General features: G+C 41.7%; 1 protein-coding gene across 3 annotated transcripts; it reads right to left on the bottom strand.

The window, feature by feature from the left end:
- Positions 1-3157: 3157 nt before the first annotated feature.
- lmnl3 (lamin L3) lies at positions 3158-11146 on the bottom strand. Of its 3 annotated transcripts, XM_026379119.1 has the most exons (12): positions 10755-11146; positions 10249-10405; positions 9067-9192; positions 8736-8906; positions 8488-8613; positions 7471-7691; positions 7154-7373; positions 6558-6665; positions 6213-6329; positions 5800-5910; positions 5629-5692; positions 3158-3514 (listed from the first exon to the last, which is right to left on the bottom strand). In XM_026379119.1, exons 1-11 carry the CDS (start codon positions 11144-11146, stop codon positions 5657-5659), a joined length of 1785 nt encoding a protein of 594 aa, XP_026234904.1. In that variant the 3' UTR covers positions 3158-3514; positions 5629-5656. The 3 variants fall into 3 exon arrangements, with proteins under 3 accessions (XP_026234904.1, XP_026234902.1, XP_026234903.1); XM_026379117.1 differs by lacking the exon at positions 5629-5692; XM_026379118.1 differs by lacking the exon at positions 3158-3514 and having other exon boundaries at positions 3533-5692.
- Positions 11147-14939: the final 3793 nt, after the last annotated feature.

Raw genomic sequence — 14939 nt, 5'->3', positions numbered from 1 at the left:
ACTACTTTGTACAACACTGACCATACCTACTGTTTCAGGAAAGAAGGGAATGAAGTTGAAGCCAAGGTTGACTCCCTGAAGAGCCGGAGGAAAGTGACGCCAGCCTCTGCGAGCCAAGAACAGCTGCATCAAAGGAGCAGATTTCTTAGTCGGTTTTACAGGGGTGAAAACTGTCTGTAAATCAGTACAGCCGGTCTGGAAACAATGGATATATTCAATAATTCTTCAGTTAACGTTGAGAATAAGCAAATAATTTCCTGAAGATGGGGTGACAACACGTTCTGGACTAATCTATGATGATCAGTTTATTCTTCCTTGTGGAATTAATGCAAGACTTAGTGACTGTTGCACCTTGGCGCGTCAGTTAGCTCAGTTGGTAGAGCAGTCATCTATAAATCCTAGCGTGACTGGTTTGATTCCTGGTTCCTACTGCCTATACATCAAGGTGACTTGGACAAGACACCAAAACCCCACAGTGTCATCTACTGCAGCTGTCCCAATAAAGTATGTCTTTATTATACTGTTCAAAAATCTACAGTGCAACATGTTGAGTTATGATAGCAATGGAATAAATCAACCACTTTGTTCAATTCAATTTTGTTTTCATAGCACCAATTCAAAACAGAAGTCATCTTAAAGCACTTTACAGTTTAAAGTTTAAGACCTTAGAGTATAACTGTATAAAGAATTAGAAAGTAGCTCAGTGTATCCATAGAGGTCCCCCAGCAATTGTATGTTCATAATAACATATAGAGTGAAAACAATCGATCCACAACCCTGTGGTATATATAGAATCTTTAATTATATATATATATATAGACTGTATATATACAGTACTGTGCAAAAGTCTCAAACACCATTTGCTTTGTTATGAACGATTATGAACGATTATGAACGACCACTATTTATATCTCTCTCTTTTTTTTTACATTAAAAAACACATAAAGTGTTTTTTTTGGCTTTTGCCTTTCCACAAAAATAATTTCTGGTCCAGCTTTAGGCTGCAGAAGGACCAACTTGGCATCCATGTGAAGCTGCCAGATGCTGAACCACGTCCTTGCTGGACTTCTGATCTCTCAAAGAAGAAACTCTGGGAAACTTCTCATCAGATCTTCCACTTCTGTTTTTGTCCTTGACCTTTCTAGATTCCTCTACAGAGGTTACTCTTATTATTTGTCACTTTAGCCACATAATGTTTATTCTGATATGTTTGTGTTGTTTATCACTGTGAACATATTTCCTGTGTACACTAGCTGTATTCTAATTAGGTGACTACAATATAAATAGTTATAATAGCACTGCCAAACCAAAGACAAATGTAATGGTGCCTAAGACTTTTGCACAGTACTGTATAAACTATGTTTAGGTCTGGGGTTGATTAATAAGCTTGAGTGGAAGATTGCTGCTACTCCTCCACCCCGACCTGTGTTTCTAGGAACATGATAATTAATAGGATTTGGGGGGGGTTGACTCATTTAGACGGACATATTCATCCTGCTGCAGCCAGGTTTCAGTCAGACAAAATAAGTCTATTTGATGGTCAATTATCAAATCATTTACTAACAGGGATTTAGACGAGAGAGATCTGATATTTAACAGTCCACATGTGATTGTTGTCTTTTTATTTTGTTCTGAGAGAGGAGTTGTCTTTATTTGTATTAGGTTCTTATGAATCACTCCTCTTGTTGGTTTTAGATATAAATAATTTAGGTAGTCGGGGAGCAGACACTGTCTCTATGGGGTTAAGGTAGTTTTTGTTTTTGGGGGGGTGACGGCTGTAAGGAAGCTGCAGAGAGGTGTGTAAGACTGCGTCTCTGCGTCCTGGGCTCCACTCTGACATGTCAGGGTTTAGGTCGTCTAATAAACTCTGCCATATTTCTAGAGAGTTGAGACGCACCATCTAAAGTGGGATGGATGCCGTCTCTTCTAATCAGCCCAGGTTTTCTCCAAAACGTTTTCCAATTGTCTACGTAGCCCACGTTGTTTGCAGGGACACCACTTAGCCAGCCAGCGGTTAAATGATGACATGCGGCTAAACATGCCATTACTGGTCAGATTGGGAAGGGGCGCAGAGAAAACTACACAAACCGAACATCATTTTTGCAAACTTGTGTGTCCTACGATTTCGAAAAAATGATGGAAGTGAAAGGATTTTGGTTTGAGGTGCTCAAAAACTGACAAAACCTAATACAAGAACCCAACATGGAACAGCGCGCCAATTAAGTCTTTCATAGTCTGTCACTCTGGATGATGGTGTCTGACCTAACCAACAAAGAACGACTTTCTGAAGAAATTGTCCCTGAAAATGGTTGATTAACAGTAACACTGAAACAGAATTAAATGTGAACTTTGCATGTTTCTATACCTTTAATAAGGTGTAGTGAGAAGACACTTTTCTTGGAGCATACATACTGTACGAACATCCTTGCAGCTATTTCTCGCTCCTTTGGACCCAAGCTGTTCAAAGTTTTAATGAATCGGGCTGTTGGTGAAATAGTGGCAGCAGTATGTCGAGTGGCTACAAGCATCATTTAAACTCCTTCACCTTTTGCACACAAACTGAACTATCTTAATTACACAAGTATTGTACTAATAGGAAGCAATTACAGCTAGAAATCTTCTTGGGTACATCTCTGCAAGCATTTCACAGCTGGAAGATGTTAACTGTGCCTTCCATCCAGCTATAGCAGCTTCTCCCCTCAGCAATTGCTGCAAGCCGCCCAGTCACTGTAACAACCCACCGACTGCAGTACAGGATAGTTACCGATTGCATGATCACGGCTGTCTCCAGGTATTTACTCTCAATATGCTTGTGCACAAATTGACAACACATAGAAAACAAATCAAATGCCTGGGCAAAGGCAAAAAAACAAAAACCAAAACATTTGCTGCACAAGGAGTTACCACAAGTGAAACTAGAAAAGTGAGGTGATGAGGATTTAAACTAAATCCCAATACACTATACACTAACCAACCTCAACCAAACTAAAACCAACAAGCTGCAGTTATTGATGATGGGAGTCGAGCACATGTTGCTTTGATGCATTTATGAACACAATACTTAACAGAACCCAGTATGTCACTCGGCTGTATTTAGAAAACTTTATTACGCCAGTTGTAGTTCACACACACACACACACACACACACACACACACACACACACAGAGACACACACACACACACAGACACACAGACACACAGACACTGAAATAAATCAAATCAAGGCAAAACTCATGTCTTGTGCAGTTAGACTGATGAAACAGGTGGAACACTGAGGTTGATCGTGTTGCTGTAAGGCATCTGAGCTCATCACTGTCAAACTAACATTTCACTGTCCTACTCTACTTTGTTGTGTTCAGTGTTGAAGTTTGATGTACGAGGCAATACTGGACTCAGAGCAGCAAACCCCTGTGCTCAGACTAGAGCTAGACCAGGTTTCCAGGTGCACAGGAAGGACCGCAGGAGTTGGACAAGCAGTCACATGACAGCACAGCTCCCCTCCTTGGACAGGTCCTAGAGAGGAGGAGGGACATAAAAAATAAAATAAAATACTGTCTTGTTTTCACATGTATTCATACAGTTAGTGCTGAACATGCAGGTGCAGGGGTGAGGGAATGTGTGGAGCAGGATGTTACCGGTGACCTACAAACAGCAGTGACTGTGTGCAAACCTGACGACATCCGATCTCTGGATCACTGAATGTTTTCCCAAATTAATTACCTAAAGACGTAAAGTAAACCAAACTCAAACTCAGCAGGAGCCCACTGCTGTCCCTGCTCTATCTACTGCTCATTACCAGGATCGGGTGCGTTTAGTCAATCAGGAACTGGAATGCAGATGAGGGTGAAGTGGAGGAAGACTGAATTGGTATCTCCTGATTAACTGAACACATCTAATCCAGGTTATGAGCAGTAGCTAGAGCAGGGACAGTTTGAAAACTGCCGTTGGCCTTTTGTACCAGTTTTAGAAACCCCTAAATAAGTGGATCTGTGGAGAAGCTCGTATTTGGGTTTTCATCAACTAGAATCCATGATAATATCCCCTTATTGATGACTTTTACTGTATCATTTTATATTTTGTTCCTGTGCACTGCTGCATGCACTGTGCCACTAAAACGTGTGTATGGAATTTTTGGATAACTGAGCTGCTGCAGGTTTCAACAAGTAAAATTTAAGATGAAAAATAAAATAAAACATGCTTTAGACCACTCTGAATGAAACGTAAGACCTGATTTATATCAACACGAGAAAGAAAATATGAATCATATGAAGTATGGCAACAGCCCTGCACCCTCTCTAGAGATGCCAATAGTCGTCACTACCTTATAAAACATTTCTCGTAAGTGCCACTAAATTAATGCAATAAGTATTTTTTACTTGGAGTTAAAATAAGCTTAGCCTAAATGTGATCTGGAATATAAACACCAAAATTATAGTTTATACTTTCATATTTACTTTTAAGGCCCAAGATTCAGATCTACTGAATATTCAGTAGCTTTCTGTGCCAAAGAGGAAAAGGACCATAAAGCAGAAGCAGATGATGCTCAACACAGCATACTGTTGAGCAGCTCAACACCTGAATATACCAAATATTCCACTTGAAAAAGTTCAACAATTATTCTTCTCAGTTTCCAAATGACTAAAAAGTCTTGTTAAAAGTAAAGTAAAACAGTGATAAACATAACTGTAACAACTTTCAATGTGTTGTAGCATCCAACTAAACTTACTAATATTCACACAACTCAAAAAGGTTAGTCAATGAAAACACTAGAAATCCTTTCTCTAAATGTTTAATCATAAAAAGGTTAGTGTAAATTAAAATCAGACTTTTACAGAAGTCCCACTTTTTCTGTAAACACGCAAACCACCAGGTGGTGTCACTGTTGTGGATCATTGGGGTACAGTACCACTGTACAGTGGTCCTTCAGTGCAGCAGGATTTTGGACAGATTTCTCCTGTTTGAAAATGTTGTGCTTATCATTTTGTTGTCTCCCTTTTTGTTTTCCAACTTCTTTTTTTAGTTTTTTTTCAGTTGAATCCCCTGCTCTTTTTCAAATCGTGATGTACAGTAATGTACCTGATTGAAAGGATTATTACCCAAGTGGTAGCGACCAAAGACCAGCGTCAGGGAAGCCAACAGCATATTTTTGGTCCATTAATGATTCATTTGTCCAGATCTTGTTAAATTACAGGAGATCCAAGTAGCCTTTTCATCTCCCATCCTGTTGATGGGTCTGTCTGGCTGTCGTATGATCCCCAAACCATCCCTCTACTTTCACAGAGCTGCTGCCATGGTGCGTACACAGCATTTGTAAATAATTAGTTACTTGGATTTAACAACCACCTTAAGTCCTCCACTGGTTCTGATGACCAAACAAACATCGGAAACCTTGACTTAACTGAGCCAGATCAAGTTACCCAGAATCAATAATGAATGTAATAACCTACAGAATGACAGACAAAGGCTTTTCAACAAACAGAGCCCTTTGTCTTTACAGCCACAAATGCAGCAACAAATTCAACATATATTATACAAGCCATGCATTCAGTACACAGCGCAATGCACAACAGGGAACAGCAGGCAAGCAGAGGGGTAAGGCCTGAGTGCAGCTGCAGCGCCCTCTTCACCTACTGTACAGCGCTGTCTGCTCTGCATTCAAGACACAGAACAGCACTTCTTCTTTCTCTTTGGCTTCAGTGTAGGCAGGAAACAAAAACATGACGTCAGGTTTCATACACCAAAGCATCTGTGCTTGTATCAGATCAGAGATACTGTGTTTTCTGAGCTGATGCTTTTACCTGTCTCCGAAAGTGCTGAAGGTCACTGCCTGCCACATATTCCTCATCAAACTCCAGTTCTGTTTCCTCATCACCTCTGACCTGCATGCACACTCTGCGTTCAGCCATCTCCTGAAAAGTGCCACATGACTCCTGTGGTGAGTAACATCCAGCACTGTGGCAGTTTTTTAGTATTTTCTTTTATTATTATTATTATTATTATTTTTTTTTATTTTTATTTTTTTTTACGGAATAATCTTTGCATGTAGATTATCATTTGAAAAACTGTATAATATAAAATATAACATTACAGTACTTAAATACTTTATTACAGCCCTAGGTTGTAGTAGCAGAAATATTTCCATTTTTACTTTCAGGCAAATTTGAGTTAGGTATACAGGTGCATTTTGGGATATGCAGTTTGCATCACTTACCTCATGACTGGGGTTCAGGAGAATGACCCTTACATCAGTGATGGGGCCCCAGGTCCTATGGCCTTGCAGGATTAGGTCTCCAGAATCAGCCTCCACCTCTGCACCCGCTGCCCAAATCTGGCACACACACAGACACACACAGACACACACAGACACACACAGACACACACAGACACACACAGACACACACAGACACACACAGACACACACAGACACACACAGACACACAGGTCCTCTCAACTTCAACAAATCCTATTTTCTTTCCAGTGATGTCATTTCTCTTTTCTTCCTGAGACCAACACTGACTGATGAAGTACTCCAACACAGACAACAAAAGCTACTCACTGTGAGTGTCTGCCCACCAGCCAGGACACAGGGGGACGGGATGTGGAAAGAGACATCAACAGAGTCTTCGTACATTCTCCTAACCACCCAGCCACCTAGTGGCTGCTCCTGGAAATGCAGAAACGGAAAAAAGAAAAATGTTACGCTGTTGGAAGAAAAGAGAAAACAAAAATAATGGTGAAATATTTCATTTTCAAATCTCAATGTTGTTACTCTGAACTGCTTTAATGAAGACAAATTTACAGTATTCAACTTCCAAATCCAGTTCTGTGTGCATATTCATTCCCAGTTCAAGTGTGCTGCACAACTGCTGTCTCACTGTCACAGCACAGGTCAGGTCTTTTTTTCTACAAGTCAAGTTAGTAGTGTTTTCTAGAAGTTAGTAGTGAAGTCAGTAGTGTTTTCCAGAAGTCAGTAGTGTTTTCTAGAAGTCAGTAGTGAAGTCAGTAGTGAAGTCAGTAGTGTTTTCTAGAAGTTATTAGTGTTGCTGTAGTACTGCAGTATAGCATATACTTGATTCTTGTGTGTGTGTGTGTGTCTGTGTGTGTGTGGGTGTGTGTGTGTGTGGGGGGGGGATTGACGAATTGCAGTCTCACCGCCTCAGAGTTGTTCTTCAGTCTAACAAATCTCCCGTCGATATCGACCTCTGCCACGCTCACGGCCCCACGCTCTGTTGAACGACTGGACATTTTATGGGCAGGTGAGCAGCCCGAAGCTCCTTCATGTTTGCGCTTCTTCCCTCGGATTTTGCGGCTGCTGTGCTCGTGAGTTCGAGGTACAGCCGTGCGCTGGGAGGGGCTTGGTGACAGATGCAGTCTGAGAGAAGATTAACATTGTTTGACATTTAGAAAAACCAGTGCCCAACATGTTCTTGCTCAGCTGCTGTGTGATGTCCACAGTTCACATACTGTACCTCTGTTCCTCCACCTCCAGCATCTTCCTGTAGGCATTGATCTCCATGTCCAGAGCTAGCTTGACGTCCAGCAGGTTCTCGTAATCTTCTAGCTGGCTGTACATCCGGCTTCTCATGTTCAACAGCTCCTGCTCCTTCTGACTCAGTTTCTGCTGCCAACCCTCCCGCTCCCTGTCCAGAGTCCTCTCCAGCTCCTGAGAGCGACTCTCCAGCTCCATTTTCTGACAGAAAGAAGGTGATGGATAAATATCGTTAAAATTTTTTTTAACATACCTCCTCATTTGTGGGCTCACAAAGCCAGTCCTGACCAGTTTACTGGGACTTCATTAAAATAAAATAAAACCACAGGATGTCACTAGAAACTAGAGTTTCTCATGATTTGTAAAAAAAACCATTTAATGTTGTTGACATTTTAACATACTTTAAGCTGAGAGGAATCATCCATTCTAAGCTGCAGTTAATTCTCTTAGCATAAAGACTGGAAACTGCTGGTGAAACAGCAAACAAGCTCAACATAACAGTACTATTGTGATTCCCGTACACAGTAACTGTCAGTTAACTGTCAGGTTTCTTCTGTTAAACTTTTTCCTCTCCATTGTTGCCTAGAGCATTTTTATTATACAATTCCACCACTAAGTAGCTTGAGTTCGTTACTACTAGCAGCCCTCTGTCTAAATATTATAGCCGTGGCAACACTGTCACTACATTTCTCCACTTAGTCACTTAGTAAAAGATAAAGATGACAAAATGTATCAAGACAAAAGCAGTTTCCTGTGGGATATGTGGATGATAAGATTGGACAAGATGTAGAAAACTAAGAACACTAGCTCCCACTAGAACAGCTTTTCCCAACCTCATGATTGATCATCAACCATTTATTGTTTCTGAAGTATGACACCGGACATGTGGGCAGTGACTCAAGTGCCTGGAACCAGGACACGTGCAGTCTCAAGACCATCATATGTACATACCTGAACACAGACTGTTCATTCACCTTTTGCTGCAGACTGAACTTACATCTTTCTGGTACTGCTGGAGCTGGGAGCTGAGCGTCTCCAGCCTGAGCTTGGTTGATTCCAGTTCATCTTTGGTGGCTGATGCTGCAACATTTTTCTCCAATGCAGCCTGCTGGGCGTTCTGCAACTGAAGCGCAGAAAGAAATTGATGCAACGCGCATTTGAAATATCACAAACACTGGGAAATAAAAACCATGTCCCAGGAATGCGAACACTTAAAAGCATCAACCTTACTTCATGAGTTTGTACCTTTGAGCTGAAGGTCCGGTCGATCTCCTCTTTGTACTGCTGCAGCTGAGACTCATGGTCCTGGCGGAGCTGCTGCATCGCCTCAGTCAGTTTACTCTCAAACTCTCTCCGACGCCCCGAGTCCACCTCCACTAGGCGGCTCTCGTGTCGGCTTCTGATCTCCAAGATCTCCTATGGAATTAGTGTGAGCAGTGTTAGTTACTTGAAATGAGCAGAATGCTCCCAAAGTTGGTTGAATTGAGAAACGGGCCGATATGAAGGTTAGTAAATGACACTACGGTTTCCAGCTTAGGGCCATGCAGGTGTGTGAGTGACTGAGTGAGTGAGTTACCTGCTCACTAATGTTCCTCTGGAGTTCCAGCTGCTCTTTGAGTGTTTGCACCTGGTTCTCCATTTCCACTCTCCTGAGGATCTCAGAGCTTAGCTGGTTCTTTGTGTCTGCGAGTGTGCCCTCCACCTGATCTCACACACACACACACACACACACACACACACACACACAGAGATGTCGATCATTCGCTTCTTCTCAATGTTGAAGTCATGGGTGTGAGCTTTCTGTTTTTCTCAGTGTTTTTAAAGGTTTCTACATAAATATAAATCCATGAGTTCTGGTTATGCTCCAGTTATGGAAAAACAACAACCACCTACTGTGCGATACATTTTTATTTGCCTCATTTCGGGGAGCTGGGTGAGAGGATGGATTATTGATCTCATGTCTGTGTGGAGTCATGATGTAGTTAGCTTAGCTCAGCATAAAGACTGGATGCAGAGGGTGAGGGTGGGTGGTGTAACCTTGCTGTGAGACTGTACCTGTAATGTGCTGATGATTAGAGCATATTTACATCTAAAATCTGTGACTTGTTCATTTGTTTCAACCTTTATTTACCTGACAGAAGAACACAAGGTTGTTTTACAAGTGGAATATTTGAATACAACACTTATCTGACTCCCCCCTTCATGATGGTCCAGTCATTTTCAATAGAGGACAGGAGGAATAGAAATGTGGACTGCAAGCAGGACAGAGCGATGCACAGTCTGTGGAGTCACTCTGTTAGTCAGTGGTTTTCACAGCAGTATGACTGCAGCTCAATTCTATGTAATCTTACAGTGAGAACCGTTATTTTTGAATTGAGTGAGCCACTTCATCTCTGCTTACAAAGACTAAGACCTTTATACCAACCACGACGTGTTATCAGTTCGCCATCTAGAATGATGTTAGTTGATTATTTCTTTTAACTTCTCAGTTTTATTGTGTGTTGCAGCATCAAGCTCTAAATTTGTTTATATTTAAACAATACAACTAAGTTCATCAAATAAAACACTGAATCTTTTGTCAGAAGTAAATGCTCAAGTGAATTAAATCCGATTATTACTGCTTTTTACAAATGTAGGTACTTCATTTAATATACTAGAGTGCACTAGAGTGCTAACTTTATATTCTACACTCAAAACACGTCATGTACCAGGCAGTAGATCACAGTCCTGCATGTTTCACATCCTGAATAAATCTTACGCTTTCCAGCTGGCTCTGCAGGTCAGTGAAGTCCTCGTTGAGTCTCCTGTTGTCAGACAGCAGCTTGGTGTACTCAGCATCTTTACAGCTCAGAGCTGCCTCCACCTTCCTCAGCTGGGCCAACGTATTGGCCAGATCATTCTCCTTTTTCTGGCTCCTGAAGAGAAAGGACAGAATTCTTTGTTCCTTATGCCAAACTCAGTTCAAATGTGAGTATATTTAATGTGTCAGTCACAGGTGTACACACAACACACAGGGTGTCGGCAGTGTGGAAAAGCATCACTACTACTGGAGGTGCTGCTGCTCAGTGCAGGGACCACCACCCGAAATAACCCGCGGTGTTAAAGGTACTTAAAGAATCGTCTTTATCCGTCTTCTCATGCTCTTTGAGTCAAAAGTCAAGCACGTGTCTCTTAAATATGCCTATTTTGAGTGGAGTCTGGCCCAACTGCTCTTCAGTCTCCATCTCTTCTCCATGCTAACCATGCTGATGCCAACCCTCCTACCTGTTTTGAACTCTCCTGTACTCTTCGCACAGATTTCCATACTCGATCTGCAGACGGGCCCGTTCTCCTGCCAGCCCGTCCAGAGACTTCCTGACGTCGGCCAACTCCTCCTCGTACAGCCGGCGCACATTCCCCATCTCCCGGCTTTTCGATTCATCCTTCTCCTCCAGCTGGATCAGCATGGAGGAGCGTTCGCTCTCCAGCTCCTGAACCCTCTGGATGTAGTTGGCCAGGCGGTCGTTGAGGTGTCGGAGCTCGTCTTTCTCCTGGATGCGGGACAGGCAGGTCGGGCTGGTGCTGGATGCGGGCAGGCCGGCGGCTGCGCTGCGGCGGGTGGCCGAGCGGCTGGAGCGGCTGCTGGAGGCGGCGGGGGTGGAGGTGGCGGAGGCCATGACTGCGGTGGGCTGGACGGTCCTAGTCAGGGTCCACAAGTAATCCAGACAGTTTAGTCGAGTTTAAAAGACAGATAGTAAACTACGGGCCCATCCGAACTAACACAAGCAATGGATGCAGTAATATTTAAAATGAATAAAAATCACTCCAGCACAAAGAATCAACTATCTCTACACATGGAAAACTGGGATCTGGTCCTCTGTGGTCCAAAGTGGACAGTTCCATGCGTTAAACACGTCCACAGCTGAAATGCATCAAATTTGACGAGTTGACGCACCGAGAACAAGTGAAAAGAGTCAAGTGAGCCACAACCAGCAAGAACACTTCCGGCGAGGATTTTCAAAGTACAACAGTTCTGAGAGAAAAAGAAATCTTGAGAAATTTACTATCGAAATATGAAAAAAAAAAAAAAAAAAAAAAAAAAAAAAAAAAAAACAACAACAACTTTTTAATAAAGGAAACTAGTCATATTTATTTAATAAAATAGGGTTACTTATCAATAATAATTATTATCACCATGGGCTCGGAGTCTGCCTTGATGATGTGTATATTCTTAACATGCATTAACATATTCAAATATTATTTGATTACCACTGTCTTTACAATTACACACTTAGGTGACATTTCACAGTTTCACTGATATAGGATGTATGAAATCATGGATCAACTCAACTAGTGGGAGATATAAAATAATAACTGCATTTGGTAACTTCTATTGTAGAAAAGATATTACTGCTGTACAACTATGTACAACTAATTTTTTTTCACTGAGCAAAAATAGTAGATGTACGCAATACTACTAGTAAAAGTGCAAGTAATTGCTTAAAAAATACTTTACTGCAATTACAAGTACAACTTTGATGCCCATACAATAGTACTATGCAGGTTCCCCCCTTTATTGTAGTGGAGTAAAAAGAACTATTGGAAATGCTCCATTAAAGTAGTGCTACAGGTACCTCATCTTTGTTCTTAATTTCAGTATAGTTCAGTGCTGTTAACTACTACCGGATTCATTAATAGCTCTAAACAAATGCTTCTAAATATGTAGGCTAATAAATATTTTGTACACATCAGTCAATAACCATGGACCTTTATACTACATCATTTTTTCTGAATGACAGAGTCCTTTCACTTTACCTTGAAGGGTAAACCCCACGACTTCCGTTATTGTTAGTGTGACTTAACAGACGTGACATTCCTGCAGGATATCAGCTGATAAAGATGACCTGCTAAAAGCCGCGAGCTGATGTCACTCATCACAAGACTACATTTAAAGGAAAAGTTTGCTGTTTGAAATGCATTCAGTGCTCAGGTGAATTGAAAATAAATCTAAACACATGCAGCAACAAAGCTGCTGCTGACCTAAATAAAGGGGCTTTCCATCTGCTTATGTAGGGTCAGAGATCACACATTCTGAAATGAAAACGGGCTAAATGAAAGCTATGAAGTCGGAAATAATAATGAGATATTTTCACCACTGACTTGTGAGAGAAAAGTTTTCTTTAAATGTTGTTGCACGTGTCAGACTGAAGGGGGCGCCAGGTCTCCATCACACACATTCCTCAATAGTTAGTCTGAACAGTGTGCCATCTAACCATGCTATATGTGTTAACATTGACTGTCATATTCACTGACAGCATGACTAAATAACTCCTTTATATACTATTAGTATATTGCAACTAAGTATACAGATGTTTCCGTAGCGGCAGCAGTGCACTGATGAAGTCATTTGAAGTTCTCATTAGTCAATGTCTAAACCAGCCCCTTCTTACTCAGCCAGCTTTTATTCCTCACCTCATAATAAAAACCAGAGGGTGGTGCTGGTGTGTGTGTGTGTGTGTGTGCTGGTAAGCAAAACACACACTTTGTTCCCCCCTGTGGATGGCAGGGAGCTGAGTTTGGCTGAACTCTGGCAATAATTACAGTGTTTGTATTGCTCTCAGGTGAATGATGGACGCTGACAGAAACTGGGCTTCGGGATGTGAAACTGCTGGCAGGTTAGATCATTTCACTTCCAGTTCAACTGTCCTCTGTTTCACCATTTTATCTTCCAACTCCCACATACACATTTCTATCATACATTTCTTACAGTGTAAGACTGTAGTTACTCTCATCTACAGGCCATCTGCAAAGACTAAAACCAATAATGTTCTGGTTCGACTCTCAGTACTGTCTGTGGCTCTCAACTCCAAACCCCAAACCACTGATCTTCAATGAAGATATGTACGCACTTGCTTAAACAGTAACACATAGTCCAGTTGCTGAGCAGCATTTTCAACTGCTGAGTTTGTGTGTCAACATATTTTTAAATGCTATAACTGGGATTGAGTTAGATAGTAATCATTGTGCTTGTAATAATGCTGTGATGAGTTAATCATGCTTGTTGTTGTTGTTTTTTGTCGCACGCTGTTTTTTTCTCTCTCCTCCACAGAGTCCACAGTCAGATCACAGGAGACAGTTCCCCATATACTGCATCAGCTCTTACCTGGGACAGACTGGTTTTATTATCAAAACCAGTCTAAATCTATTGAATTAGAGGGACACTGGTACCTGAGTGGGTCTGATCGATGTTTGTGGGTGGGTGAATTCATTTTGTTGTTATGCTTCTAACTTGTACATGTATGTACTGGATTTTTGTAATGTGCGTCTCTTGCTAAATAGATCTCGATCTCTTATTAGTTTTCTTAGTTTAATAAATACTTAACTAACTTCTATCAAGCCTGTGTGGCCAGGCAGTACTATAAGACCAGTATCATAGAGAGTCAGCAGCTAATCGTGACTACAGCAACGTTAGACTGATGAGGATGACTGCTCCTCCAGAAGCTTTCTGCCCCTCCACACCATATGGGACAGAGGGGTTGGTCATGGCTCGCCTACGCACCGCGGCGTCAAGCTGCAGCAACAACTTCCGGAAGTGAACTGAAGCGAAGTGAATGAACCCTTCAGAATTAAAGAAAGCTTTTAGTTACTGTTTCCTCCCAGTATGGAAAAGGTCAACAGTGACAGTGTTATCACAGTGGATCTGTCAGTGAAAAAGATTTGTTAAACTAGAACTACAGTTTACACAAACCCTGATTCCAAAAATGCACATGCCTCATGTGAATTTCCCCTTTGAAATAAGTGTTGTCACTACATCAGTATTGGGCCCTATGCTGTCAGCTGACCGTTTGGGACCCAGGAAAAGGTCACATATACTGTACCTGTGTGATTGTGGCCAGGTTCCAGCCCAGATGTGAAATGTATGCAGATTACTAATTCCCCATGAATCCACAGTGTATCCTGTATCCATGTATCCTGACTGCTTAGTGACGCTGTGGTCCAAATGCCCCCCACCTGCTCTTTAGTGTAGGTCTGCAGCCTGTAACTGCTCTGGAAAGAGCAGCACAGTGGATGTGGCTGTAAATGCACATTTGCCATGTGGGTGTGTACTAATAACTGCCACTATAAACGCTTCCAGTTCAAGCTCTCGTGCACTTGGTATTGATGTAGCTGACATTTAATCCATATGGGAACCAACATTTGCTAAATGCCCACATTTATCTTGACTGTGAGAGAAGTGACAAAACCACCAGCATCCTCTGTTAGAATTGGAGTATAGAGTATGAGTTATTCAAGCATCATATTAGGAATACAGGAATAAATGAAAGGACTAAAGCACACTACAGCAGAATAAAGGTCAGACTGCAACACCTAGCCTGAGGTTTTATTTTGAAAGCGAGCAGCGGAAGCGGCACATGTGCGTCTAACTTCACTGTGGTCCCAACTTGTGAGTCAGTCAGTCCGTCAGTCAGG

This window comes from Anabas testudineus, chromosome 3 (genome assembly GCF_900324465.2).
Source record: "Anabas testudineus chromosome 3, fAnaTes1.2, whole genome shotgun sequence".
Taxonomy (NCBI): domain Eukaryota; kingdom Metazoa; phylum Chordata; class Actinopteri; order Anabantiformes; family Anabantidae; genus Anabas; species Anabas testudineus.
The sequence above is the reverse complement of the archived record's forward strand: the minus strand, read 5'-3'. Positions and strand labels throughout refer to the sequence as shown.